Source organism: Acomys minous, assembly GCF_964271855.1.
Source record: "Acomys minous genome assembly, chromosome: 3".
NCBI lineage: Eukaryota > Metazoa > Chordata > Mammalia > Rodentia > Muridae > Acomys > Acomys minous.
In genome coordinates, this window is record NC_140485.1 from 54,039,179 (window position 1) to 54,053,673 (window position 14,495).

Genomic DNA, 14,495 nt, shown 5'->3' on the forward strand with positions numbered 1-14,495 from the left:
TTGGTAAGTGATATCAAGAAAACTGTCCTTTCTTTTATATCTTCCATTTTTGTGAAGTATAGTTTTTTTCGTTTTTGTTTTTTTTGAAGTATGACCTAATGATTCTTTGGATTTTTTGGCATCTGTTGTTACAGCTCCTTTTCATTTTGGGTTTTGTTAATCTGAATAGTCTCTCTGTGTCTTTTAATGAAAAAAAAAATTTCAACAACTCTACATCCGACAGAGGGCTAGTACCTAAAATATATTAGGAATTCATGAAAACAGACATCAGAAGCTCAAGAGATGGCTCAGCGTTGAGCACAGTGGCTGAGGACCCTGGTTCAATTCCCAGCTCCCACCTACCTGTACCTCCAGTTCCAGGGGACCCAATAACACTCTCATACAGACATATATGCAGAATGGATAAAGAAACTGGTACGTTTACACAATGGAATATTACTCAGCTATTAAAAACAATAACATCATGAAATTTGCAGGCAAATATATGGAACTAGAAAAAACAATCATCCTGAGTGAGGTAACCCAGATCCAGAAAGATAAACATGGTATGTACTCATTTATAAGTGGCTAGTAACTTCTAAGTAAAGGACAATCATGCTACAATCCACAGACCCAGAGAAGCTAAGTAAGAAGGAAAACTAAAGGGCACACATGGATCTCTCTGAGAAGGAGAAATAAAATAGATTTTGATGGTTGGTTGGAGGTGGGTGGGGATGGGAACAGGAGGACTCACATTAGGGGTGTGGAAAGAGAGAGTACCAGGATAGACAACTGGAATTGGGCTGAGGGTACATCTTGGGGTAGATGTAGAAACCTAGTACAATGGAAATTCCCAGGAGTCCACAAGGGTGACTTTAGTGAAGACTCCTAGGAATGAGGAAAAGGAGGCTGAACTGGCCATCTTGCGTAATGAGGCAAGACTTCCGGCAGAGGGACTAGGACACCAACCCAGACACAAAACCTTTGACCTACAATTTGTCCTGCCTACAAGACCTACATGATGTGCTGGGGTAAAGGTGGCACAGAACTTGTGGGAGTGGGCAATCAACGACTCATCCAACTTGAGGCCCACACCAGGAGAGGGAACCCATGCTTGACACTGCCCAGATGGCCAGGAATCAGGCTGGATAGATCAGAGACCCAGGATAAAACCAAACACGACTGGGGGGAGGGGGAGTCAATGAAATGATTCCTAATGATATTCTGCTATACTTGTAGAGACTGGAGCCTAGTGCACTTGTCATCAGAGCGATTTCATCCAGCCAACTGATGGGAGCAGATGCAAAGGCTCACAGCCAAACACTGGTGGAGCTCAGGGAATCCTGTGGAAGAGGAAGGATTGTAGGAGCTAGAGCCAGGTCAGGAAAACGGCCCACAGAATCAACTATCATGGCTCATAGAGGCTCACAGAGACTAAATTGGCAATGAGGGAGCCTGCATGGCTCTGACAACGGCTCTCTGCATATATGTTACGTTGTGTAGCTTGGCGTTCTTGTGGGACTACTAAGAATCATAGCAGGGGCTATCTTTGACTCTTTTGCCTGCTTTTGGGACCCTTTTCCTCCTACTGGATTGCCACATTCAGTCTTAATATGAGGGCATGTGCCTACTCTTATTATAACTTGATAAGCCATATTTGGTTGATATTCCTGGGAGAACTGACCTTTTTTGAAGAGAAGGGGGGAGTGGATTTAGAGAAGAGGGGAGGGGCCTGGAGGGGAGGGGAAGGGAAACTGTGGCTGGGATGTAATATATGAGATAAGAATTTTTTTAAAGGAAGATGGATGTGGTAGCACACACTTTTAATCCCAGCACTCAGGAGATAGAGGCAGGTGGATCTCTGTGAGTTCGAGGGCCAGCCTGGTCTACAAAGGGAGTCCAGGACAGCCAAGGCTACACAGAGAAACCCTGTCTCGAAAAACCAAAAACAAACAAAAATGTTAAAAAATTAGAAAAAGGAAAGAAAAAAAAATGACAGCCAGCAGACTGACTTAAAGCCACAAAGAAAGAACTCCATATCTGTGGCAGTTTTGAATAGTAACTGTTCATGATGTTTCTATATAAAAGACTAATGGCTGGGCAGTGGTGGCCCATGCCTTTAATCCCAGCACTTGGGAGGCAAAGGCAGGTGGATCTGTGTGAGTTTGGGGCCAGCCTGGTCTACAAAGCAAGTCCAGGACAGCCAAGGCTACACAAAGAAACCTTGTCTCAAAAACAAAAAACAAAAAACAAAAAACAAAAAACCCAAAACCAATAAACAAACAAACAAACAAATATAAAAGACTAATGTATGAGACAAGAGTTATAACTACATAGATATAATTATGAGCCTAACAACATGCATAGTAGGGCAGAGTTGCACAGAAGCAGAGATTTCGTATGTTACCAATACTAAACTAGGTTCGACTAACATGAGATTATTAGAAATGTTATCAAAGCTAACTGTAATCCCCATGGTAATTACTAAGAAAGTAATATACACATGGACAAGAAGGGATATGATGAAGAGATGAAAACGTGCATAAAGAAAAATGATCAAGCACAAGAACGGGCAGTAGGGAGGGAAGAAGGGGGTGCAGGGCAGCAGCACAAGCATCCCTCACGCGAAGCACAAAGTGCAACTGGACTCGACCCACAACTAAGAAGCAAACAGTGGCAGAGTGAGTAAAATACATTTCTGCTGGAGACTTATTTTAGAATGGAAGGTAGAAAATGTTCGGGGGAAAAAAAAACACTGAATAGAGTATTTTTTGTATGTGCTAGGGCTGATCAGAGTATAGTTTGATCAGCTCCCTTATTTACTTGTGTTTTCCTGTCTATGTTCTGTAACCATTATTGAAACTTGTAGCCATTGTTGTAGGACAGTCTGTCTGTCTCCTCAATTCTGTCAGTTATTTACTTCATAAAACTAGGGACTTTCTTCTTGGGTACATATATTATAATTCTTATACCTTCTTTTCAGATCAATTCTTCTGTCCCTATATAGAACCATCCCAAATGCCTTTAAACCTAGTTGGGGCAGAGGGAGCTCTGTGAATTCAAAGCAAGCTTGAGTTACATAGTGAGACCCAGTCTCAAAATGAACAAATGAACAAATCCCTTAAACTTGGCCCTTTGGGAAAAGCAATCACAAAAATTCCAAACTTCTAGAGACCGAGGAAAAAGATGAAATAATTAAAGAGCAGAAGTAGGGACTGTAGTGACAATTCTAGAATTTTTTTCTTTAAAAAACACAGAAATATTATAGGAATATATTTTCTTTTTAATTGCAGGTGTGGAGATTTGGGGCTGCTAAGGGCCCAGTATCCAGGCTAAGTAAAGAACTCCTACAACTCATCAAGAGAAAGCGTAATCATTCTACTTAACAGTGGACACAGAGGGGCTGGAGAGGCAGGTAAATGGTTAAGAGCACTTGCTGCTCCTGCAGCGAAAAAAAGAAGGTTCAAGTCTCAGGACCCACATAGTGGTTCACAACTGTCCATGACTCTAGTTCCAACAGATCTAATGCCTTCTTCTGTTCTCCATGGGTATGTGATGCACAGACACATGTGAGCAAAATATTCACATACTAAATAAATCTAAAAAATTTTTTTGAAACAAAAAGTGGAGAAAGGATTTGAATAGATATTTCTTTTAAGAATATATACAAATGCAAATAAACATGAAAAGAAACTAAATATCATTAACAATTATAGAAATGTTAAAAAGTCTTTCCATTTCCATACTTCAGATTCCCTGGGATAGCAATAAACAAAACACTGTTACACTAGCACAAGTGCCAAGCAAATGGAATGCACATATATTACTGTTAAAAATGAAAATTACTTAATGTGACTTTCAGGAAGTGTGGCATCACATGACAAAGCACACACACTCTTAGCTACATCCCAAGGAATTGTAAACAAGACTCATACAGGTGCTTGTGCACGAATGTTCCCAGTGGTACTTACTAGTCTCACTAGTGGCAAGGTAGACACAACTCAAATGTCCATCGTTAGGTGAGTGGATAAAGAAATTGTGACACACACAAAGATGTGTGTGTGTGTGTGTGTGTGTGTGTGTGTGTGTGTGTGTGTGTGTGTAGTCTAGTAATTAAAAAGAAGCACCAGCAATATAACAAAGTAAATGATTCTTGAAAAAGTCATACATAAAAGGGCCCTTATTAGATTGTTCCATTTATATGAAAACAGCAGAGTGGTGATTGCTAGAGACAAATAATGGTATGGATAAAAGTAGCTGTTTAATAGACAGTACGTTTTATTTTAGGGTAATGAAAATATTTTGCAACTAGACAGACGGTAGTTGCACACCACTGTAAATGTACCAAATGCCACTAAAATGTTTACTTTTAGATGGCTAATTATTTGTGAAGTGATTTTCACTTCAATTAAGAAAATTAAGAAATGAAGAACAATAATTCTAGAAGTTTGGTCTCTCACTTAAGGAAAATAAAACATTATTCAGAACTGAAGCTGCCCTGAAGATGTCACCTTCTTGCTTATGCAGTGTTTAAACAGCAGCATTTAAAACTAGGCAGTTCTTCAAAGTATCTGGACTCTGGACTTGTAAGTTTCCATATGATCAAAACTGGCTACTGTCAAGCATCAGCTGCTTCCTTGAAAATGAGCCTTTCCCACTCTTTACAGTGCATCACAGCCACATTTGTTGGATTATTTTAAGAGGAATTAAGAATGAAATTAGCATATCACTTATAGTCATGTTCTATAGCAAGTGGAAAAACGCAAAGGTCATTTGCTACCCCAGCTCACCACTCCCCTGTCTCCTACTTCACACATCCTTTCTCGTGTGTCTGATGGAAGTCCTGCTCTTTCTTGGTCTTATGAAAGATAAAATTCTCAAACTTTGGTATATCCATAACTAAGGTAATTATTTATACCCTAAATTTTAAATTGAATTCACATTCAATTTTCAAATTGCCAAGTGTGCAAGTAGTTTTCATCACTTGATTTACGTGAATTTAGACTGAAAGCACGGAAAGCCCACTTTACGGTCACATGTGTCCTCAGCTCAGGCTCACTGGGAGGGCAGCACTGATGTGGACAGATACCACTCTCCTAGGCAGGCCTGGTCTCGAGGCATTATCAAGGTCCTATGAAAGCTGGGGTCTGGGTGGCAGTAATCTGCCATTATTTCCCTATAGAACTTTCCATTAAAACAAAAAAGTAGTTTAGCCTTGGGGACATACAGGTCTTCATGACAGGCTGTAGATGGGGAGAAGAAACAAGCATAATTCCCCCAAAACTTGATCTGCATCAGGCACAGTCTCATAACCCTGAAATACTTTAGCACTTGTCACCACCACACGTGTTAGTTAGAGTACCATGAGGCATGTGGCTGACAAGGGAGGCATGGGGCTACCACAAGCTGTCTCCATTACTGTGCTCTGCTACACTGAACTTCATGAACACTGGCAGGGAAGAAAGTCTGTGGCATTCCATGTCACCCAATTCTATTAGTGGCATTTCCCCAACACTGTGTGGGAACTTCATGTCTACTATAATTTTTAGTAATTCTTGCAGTATTTCAAACTTTTCAATATTCTATCTGTAGTGGTCTGTGGCTGGTGTTACTATTATAGTCGGGATGCCACAGTCAGCCACAGGAGAAGGTGAACGTACCTGATAAGTGATGTTTATGATCTGAATTTTGTTCCTTCTCCTCTTTGAGCCTCCCTATTCTGCAGTACTCCAGAATATTGAAATTAGGTTAATTAATAAGCCAACAATGGCATCTAACTGTCCAAGTGAAAGAAAAAGCCACATGTCTGTAATTTTAAGTTAAAAGCTAGAGCATGATTCAAGTGGAACAGGCATGTTGAGAGCAACACAGGCTAAAGGAAATTCTCTTCTACCAAACAACCAAGTCACAACCCCAAAGAAAAAGCTCCCGAGGAAGCTAAATGTGCTTTTCATGACCTACAGGAAAGCAAAAGCCTCCTGCTGCTATGGAGGACCCAAGCAGCCATAACATCCCACAAGATAAAGACTGGTCCAGAGCAAGACTCATGCCTCTTCAACTCTGATGGCTCACAGAAGCTGCAAACGTCTGACATTCAGATATTGAGGAAAGAAACAGCCTCTGTACTACAAAAGGACAGCTGATGAAGAGTGACCCCAAACAGCAGGTTCTCTGGTAGAAGAAACGCTCTCTGTTGGACGAAGATGCGATGGAGGACTTTGATAGCTAGAGGGAAGCCAGTGCCTGGGCTCAGAGCTTCGGAGGACAGGCTGCTTCTCCTATAAGGACTGATGGAGCCGTGACATTAAGTTGAAGCCAGTGCTCACTTTCATAATCCTAGGGCCCCTGAGACCACACTAACTCGACTCTGCTGAGCTCTATACATGCAGCACAAGGCCGGGAGGACAGCACATCTCTTTACAACACGCTTATGAGCACCGTGAGCCCACTCTAAGACTCACTGCTCAGACAGATCCTTGCAGAATGTTAGTGCTCACTTTCAGTGCACCTGGTCACCCAAGGGCTCCGATCGAGTTGAACAAAGACATTAATGTTGGCTTCATGCCTGATGACACAGCGTCCACCCCACAGCCTGGGCCAAGGAGTAACTGTGAGTTTCAAATCTTATTTGAAAAACACATTTTAAATAAAGCAATAGTTGCCAAAATTGGAAACTTTTTAGAAGGGATCCAAAACTCTAGATGCTCAAATTCAAGACATATATTGACAAGGTCAAACATTAACAGGAAGTTGACCTTAGCTCTCTCAGACAATTTTAAAGGGTTCAGGATTGTAGCAGAAGCAACAGAGATGCTGAAGCAGTAGGTGTAGAGCCAGGAGTGGAGCATAGAGCTGTGGTGGCACTAATGCCGTGACACAGGCTGCTCCCTGTGATGGGAAAAGTAAATGTGTTCTTGAGATGGAATCTTCTCTAGAGAATATTCGAGATTTGTTCTCATTTTTAAAAGAAGCCCTGTAGTGGGAAAGGTGCCACCAACCTACATCACGTGCTACAGAGAAACCCCACAATGGGAACAGGACTGGTGAAGCATGCCTCTGTCATCGTAAGAAACTGCCACAGTCACCTCAACTAACAGGTGCCAATCTGACCAGTCAGCAGTACCAGTATAAAAGCAAGACCCTCAACCAGCAGCAATGCTACCACTTGTGAAAATTCATGACTGGGGTGCATACATTTTTGGACACCGGTGTGTTCCTGTGCCTTAAGACTGTAGCACAGTGTACACATGACAGCGAATGTACCAGGAGAGCAAAATTTGGGTCTGAACTTATTGTATGTCTTGCTTAACAGTGGAGATCTGGAACCAAAGCCACGGTGTGTGGAATCCTGGGACTTCAGTTTTCAAACTCTGCAAACTCCTCCTCTTTTCTCTTAGAGCCACAGTGTAATGTGGCTTCAACAAGGGAAATATCTGTCTCCTAGTGGGGATGGAGGAAAAGACTCCTGGGGCAGATGAGACCATGGACCAACTGACTCTGCCATGCTTCCTTCCCTGAGGCAAAACGTCACTTCCTGCTCCAAATGAACCAGAGACTGAGCTCTGGGTGGTACAGGCTTTGATTTTGTTTTCATCTTTATATGCAAATTCCATGAGGTACAAAGTAGCTGTCGCTTGCCCCGCCCCCACCCCCCACCATTTTTTGGCATGAGGGATGGAACCCAGGTCCTTGTATGCTAAGTCAGAGCTCCACCATTGAGCTACAATTCTATAGCCTACTAACATATCTGAGAGAAGTAAGTTCATTACCTTTGAGGAAACGGCAGACCTAGCAAATCTCCAGAACACCACACACACAGGCACAGTAAGCCTGTGAACAGGTGACTTCTTGTTCCCGTGTGTTAGCCCACCTATGAGAAGGTCAGCAGGAGTTCCAAAGACAGGAATTCTGAGAACGGAATTTAGTCTAGAGACTCCTTGCTAACTGCGCTATCCATAAGACTGCTACGCCACACGGCTGCCAGCTAAACTAGCAGTGACTTGGATTCTTATATTTTAGCAAAGAAGAAAGATGCCAGGAGATACTACTACCAAGAAAGCCTTCAGCTTACATCTTCCATGCTATTAAACTATACACTATATGAAACTATAAAATGCCATCAACATGGAGGTCTGAGACATGAAAAGATGCCCAAGACCTACAAAAGATTAGGTTAAAACACATAGTTTGCTGTTTTGAAATTCTGTTAGTATGCAAACAAAATATGTGGAGATATGTATTAGAAATAATTACTACTAGTAATTAACTACTAGTCATTAATACCAATTAAAATTAGATTAAAAATACAGAAAATGCATAGGTTATGAGGAAAGCTGCTGCCTCCCCCCCCCCCGCCCTCCCGTTCTTCTTCTTTTTGGTTTTTCCAGTTAGGGGTCTCTCTGTGTAGCCTTGGCTGTCCTAGAACTCACTCTCTAGACCAGGCTGGCCTTGAACTCACAAAGATCTGCCTGCCTCTGCCTCCTGAATGCTGAAAAAAAAAAGTTGTTGGCTTTTTTTTTTTGGATTAAGGCAGAAAGTTTTCTCTGTGTAACTATGGCTGTCCTGGACCTAGCTCTGTAGACTAGGCTGGCCTCAAACTCACAGAGATCCTCCTGTCTCTGCCTTCCAAGTGCTGGAATTTAAGGCATGTACCACCGCCTGGCAAAAGTTTTTTGTTTTGTTTTGTGTTTTAGTTTAATAAAAGGTGAAAGAAGTGAGGTTCTGTGGTGGAAAGTGGCACTGCGCAGCCACCTTCTGAGGTGCACTGAGGCCCCACACCATTTCTGAGGCTAAGCACAGCCTTCCTCAAAGCACGTCTAGTGTTTGGGCAGGCTCCACAGGAATGGTGATGTTTCCTGAGCAGAGTTTTATAACCCAACTCTGCTGCATGGAGGAGCGGCCTGAGGCCAAGTCCTGGAAGTATGTGTGCAAGGTTCCTCATTCCAAGGTTAAGGCAGCATCCCCGTGACACCCACACCACAGCCAGCCTCTCTGAACCATGGCCAGCCACCCACTCAGGCAGGAGACTGAGACTCACCAGAGACTATTTTCTCAGGAACAGGAGTCTGAGCAACTAGAAACAGACCAGGATACTAACTTTTGAGACAGGCACATAATTGAAAATGTTAATAATTAACTACTGGAGTCAAATTTTTGTTAAAATTTTAGGAAGTGAGTAAGTTAGGGGAGAGCATCTTCTACAATGTACATTTCTGTAGTGTTTGTATTTTTAAAGTCATGTGTATCATCTGCATTGCCAGGAAAAGAAATGGAAAAATAAAATGAAAATGAAAGAAAGCTTTTACTTTATAAAGAAACGTGAGAGTTAGTGATGGAAAGTGGCACCATGACACTACACCATGGAGCTACACAGCTAAGGAGGGGGGTCCTGGTTCTGTAACCCAACTGGGCTCCAGCTGTGGCCATGCTCCTGCCTCAGCCTCCTGGGTACAGGACAATTGATGCACCTCATCGGGCTAACGACTAATTAAAGCACTTTTCTTTAAAATTTTTCTTTCTTTTCTCCCCTCCCCCCTCCCCCCCTCCCCCGGCTCCTATGTGCATCCAGGGAAGGCCCTGGAGAGCCCAAGTCAAAAAACTGCTTTTCTTAAAGAATTCCTTCTAGTCACTGCTTTCTCCAGACGGGAAATGGTGACTGCCTACCCCGCTGGGCATTAGGGTTTCTTTGGAGGTTACTAGTTTTACTCTCTTCTCACTACCTTATGAGAAAAATCTGACTTAGAATATGTAAGTGTAGGGCTTCAGTATCTGAACTAAAATGCCTGCTACATCTAGTCTTAGAGCTCAAAGGATGATTTTTAGAAAGTTAAATGTTTTGTTTGGTTATACGTTACCTGTGATGACCAAGGAAAGTCTCTGAGATGAAATTCCTTGCCCTGCTTTGTTTACTGCTCCTGACTTACTTTCACAGCCAGATTCTCACCTGGATTCTTACTGGGTGAAGCTGGGTGTTTTCTGTTTCTGGTGTGGGGTGCCTCCTCACTGAGGCAGGGAAGTCTATCTGTGAATTTCTGCATAAAGCCAGCAGGGGGAGCACACTCACACAGACTCTGAAGCTAGGTACCATGGGAAAACAATTCAACTTTCTTCAGGAGAAAAGGTTCTTTTGAATGAGTGTGAATTAACACACAATAAAGCAATAAGACGTTTGATTTGGTGCTGAGATGAAGAGCCCTTGACAAAGCGTATTTAGGAAGCGTCTAGCAGCCACTGCTTCAAGGGCAAGGCTACTGCCACAGCAGGTGTGTACACACTCTGCACGTACCTGTTTCTCAAGGCTTGGTTTACTAAGCTGTACAGTTTGAGGTCCAGCGAGTCTCGTCCCTGGAGTAGCTATCACAATGCTGGTGAGCTGGGCCATGGGGAATGTTTTGGCTATGGTTGCAGTCTGTCCATTGACGACACGGACGGGGTGGATGGAATTCTGGGATGTGGGGAGGGTTGTGGGTGTAAACTTGGTCAGCATGACAGGCCTCTGGATAAGCTGAGGAGCTGCAAGCATGGGAGGAGGCGCTGGAGCGATAGGAATGTTATTCTGGGCCACAGGCTTGGGTCGGACCTATGAAGAGAGAAAATAATTCTGTTTTACTAGAAGCAGCAAGTCTTACAGCATTTCCAAGCAGACTGGTGCCAAATGTGGCCCGACAGCCTTCTTAACTTAAAATGATCTTGTGACGGTTGTTACCGAGATAGTAGTGAGAACTACATTCATCATTGTTGCCAACACCCATGGATATATATTTCTAAAACACAAAAACTTCACCTATCAACATTCATCTCACTGTTTGAAAAACACGGACTAAACCTTTGATCCCTTACCTTTCATAGGGCCGTTGTGAGAATGAAAAGTCTGTAGAAAGTGCCTAGAACGGCAGTGGCATTCTTTAAAGATCAGTTCATACTTTTTTTTTTTTTTTTTTTTTTTTTGGTTTTTCGAGACAGGGCTTTTCTGTGTAGCCTTGACTGTCCTGGACTCACTTTATGGACCAAGCTGGCCTTGAACTCACAGCAATCCACCTGCCTCTGCCCCCCCCCCCAAGTGCTGGGATTAAAGATGTGCGCCACCACCGCCCAGCTAGTTCATACTATTTTTGATAATGTCCTGACTGCTCTTCTTGTTCACAGTCTTAAGCACTTGCAACCTATTGTTTGCACAGCACAAAGCCTGACAGCGCTTCCGCAGATTCCCTCTGCTGCTAGGATACAGCCAAAGTGTCTGCACAGTGACAAGGATCCACAGGCTACTCCCCAAGTCTCACCTGGGTGGCCTCCTGCTCTCTGCACAGCCACAGCAAATCTCCCAGGTTCTCCGAACATACATGTGTCTCCACTCTGGACACCAAAGCCTACACTGTACTCTCAGCCTGGGACTTTTTTAAGTTGCTTCTTGAACATCTTATCACACAGGTCTTACACTGAATGTAGACTCTTGAGGGAAATTGTGAATGCACTTAATCAGTCCAGAATGGTCTGTGTCCTTTCCACGTGCTTGTCTACCGTACTTTCCTTACAGACACTGTAACTCCTATAGGCAACTGTGATAGCTGAGAACTGTGTCTTGAAACCCAGCATATCCAGGGCCCAACGGCTTAGTACAATGCTTGATACCAACAGCACTTAGTTAATTAAGATCTACCTGGCAAACAACAGGATGTCCTTCTCTCATGCTAGCACTGTACGGTCCCTCACAAATGCACTCCTTTCTCCTTTTTGTCTGAAAGCTACAACCTCAGAGAGTAACTCTTGGCCTTTTTGTTGGAGGGACTGCCTGGAGTCGAGCAGGGTCAGTCCAGCTGCTGGGGGAACTTCAGGGGTCAGAGGCAGCAGTACTGCTTGGACTGGGTAGAGAAACCCAACGCAGACCCCTACTCCAACTTCTGTAAACCAGGTTTCACAATGGCTCATCTGCCTATTGTGACATCAGATGTGGTGTTTCCTGTCCCCATCGCCAGGACAGCTTTGGCTATATTTCCCCGGCCATGTTAGTAGTGCCACGATGCTTCTACTGGGGCTATCTTGGCTGTTCTACACTGGGTAGTTTTGCTTCACCTCTACTGCATGGGCACAGCCATGAGGATCCCACTCCACGTTACCACTGTTGGATTCCTCACTGGCTTGCTTACCTGTGGAAGAAAGTTTGGACGCGGAGTGAGTCTAGGAGGAGGGATGAACTGTGGTACTTTGATGGGCTGAGGAGGTGTTGCTTGAACCTGCTAAAAAACAGGGAAAAATAAATAAACCTGAGAGCAGTCACAATGCAGGGTTAAAGGCAGACATGCAAAGGACACGGTGTCTGCTCTCCACATCACAGTGTTCCCCACCAGCTTTTTCTGTACAGTTCACTGTGAATTAACGCTGCTTTAGAGAATTTCCTTCCCCACCCACACACTCTATCCCATAAAGTGCTTGGCCACACTCCTGTCTCCTCACATACCTTATGCAGAACAAAGTAGACTCAGCAATTTTAGATTCATGAACTCTTACTTATATATTTTTAAGAGTCAAAACTATATCTAAAGTAATCAAATTTTGCTGTCTGTCCAAATGGATTTTCCCTTTCCCAAAGATACAAGCTTTACCCAACAGAGAATTTTTCTTTTCTTTTTTTTTTTTTTTTTTCTTTTTCTTTCCCAAGACAGTGTTTCTCTGTGTAGCCTTGGCCATCCTGCAACTCACTCTGTAGACCTCGAACTCACAGCGATCCGACTGCCTCTGCATCTCGAGTGCTGGGATTAAAGGCGTGCGCCACCATGGCAGGTCTACAGAGAACTTTTGAACCCTAGTATTTTTGGCTGAGTGATAGGGCTGCATCTCTAAGGACTCCTGAGTTAAGTGACAAAGGTTTGCTTTCTTGCTACTTTTACTCATTATTAGTCATTATTCAAAATGCTACCCAGAGCTCTGTCACTTGAAGAGGATAACTGAGTGTCACAGTTTGTGCCTGGTTCTCATAAACTTCCAAGAACAACAGTATCTAAATGGCTCCACACTGGAAACCTAACGGACAACCCTGTTCAAGTATTTCCTCCAGGCGATCCTCCCTCTGGTAGGACTTGGCCCTCAGCACATTAACCTCCGAGTTTCTTGAATATTCTTAAAGTGTGCCCCAACCAACTCTACATATTTATTGGCTTCATTCAATTTCGAGGGCTACTGAACTGAAAGAATGCAGCAGAGGGTTTCCCTCAAAGCAGAACACAGCACAGAGAGCTTCAGCACTCAGATTTGGGGAGCAGGCACGGTGGACAGAGTGGAGGGAAAGAGAAGCGAAACAGTGTGTGTCTCTGTGGAGGGCATTTACCCTCCAGACCAAGTTCTACTTTGACCCCAGATAGTACAATCAATCTGGTCCTTGGTGTCAGGAAACCTCTGTAGTTAAGTGACAGGCCCATAGGGTCTGTGCCAGAAGGATGCCAGGAGCTCAGACCCAGCAGGAGCCTAACATGGATGCCCTCTACAATGCACAATCTGAACCCTGTCATGTGAACACATGAGTAGCAGCTACTGGCTTACCAGAGTGACTGTGTTTTTTGCCACAATTTGGACAGCCTCTGCCCCAGGCCCAGTGACCTTACTAGACGTCTGGAGGTTGACTGGTGTGTTCTGCACATCAGTGCTGAGCACAGCCTTCTGACTGTTGATGGCGGTCACCATAGCAATGGTAGGTCTCTGGCCCACAACAGAGGCAGGCATGGTCGCAGTTGCTGCTTTCAAGACGAGAGGTAGTGTCTTTGTGGTAATCATAGAAGCTGTAGTTACAGTCTTCTAGGAGACACGGAGAACAGACATTAGGACACCAAAATGTGATCCCACTGAACAAAGTACTGCTGAACTCCCAAAGGAAATAAAGCAACCAAGGTTGTCTACGAACATCTGTGTAAGGAGAACACACTTTCTACTATATATGTATAGAGAGAGTCTCTGGTTTCTCAAGTTAGAGTCATCACTTGTAAACATCTACAGACTGTTTGAGTGCACTTATGCACACAGGCAGTTCATTCTTAGGTAGGTTGCACACTGTCTCTAACCCTGACTGCCATAACCTTACTGGTCTGGCCACTTGCCTCCTATGACACAAAGGAAAGGGCAGTGCCTTTTCATCTTTCTGAGGGTCCCCTGGGGAAGTAGAAGGGAAACTCACAGGAGGATCAGTACAACTGCTGCCTCAGAGGCAGTAAACCCCAAGCTCCAGATAATGATGCTGTTAACGAGTACAGGAAACACCAGTTCTCTATTCCAAAGGGAGGGCTGTGCTACTACCTACAATCTTTCTGCTGGCGAACTGATGTGGAAGTGATCAAAGAGTCAGGGAAACTGACAAGGTGGGAACAAACACCTGGGTTTCAAAAAGCCTTGGAAATCAGAGGAGGCGCTTCAGCGAGGACCTGACAGATTTTGCCTGATTTTTTACTAGAACAATTACAAATGTCTGTTACAGAAACCAGCTCATTACACCACACACACATCTACCTGGCGCTACTAATGTCACTCAGATG

General features: G+C 43.7%; 1 protein-coding gene across 31 annotated transcripts in view; it reads right to left on the minus strand.

Annotated features, from left to right (window-relative positions):
* Window positions 1–14,495, minus strand: part of PHF21A (PHD finger protein 21A) — a 180,776-nt gene that overhangs the window by 23,596 nt on the left and 142,685 nt on the right. For 19 of the 31 annotated variants that reach the window (XM_084776646.1, XM_084776666.1, XM_084776657.1 and 16 more), the window contains 3 exons: window positions 13,513–13,764; window positions 12,123–12,212; window positions 10,265–10,558 (listed from right to left, as the gene is read on the minus strand). In XM_084776646.1, coding sequence (XP_084632772.1) covers window positions 10,265–10,558; window positions 12,123–12,212; window positions 13,513–13,764 — 636 coding nt within the window. The remainder of the gene's footprint in view (window positions 1–10,264; window positions 10,559–12,122; window positions 12,213–13,512; window positions 13,765–14,495) is intronic. The other 12 variants (XM_084776650.1, XM_084776658.1, XM_084776653.1 and 9 more) reach the window with 4 other exon arrangements.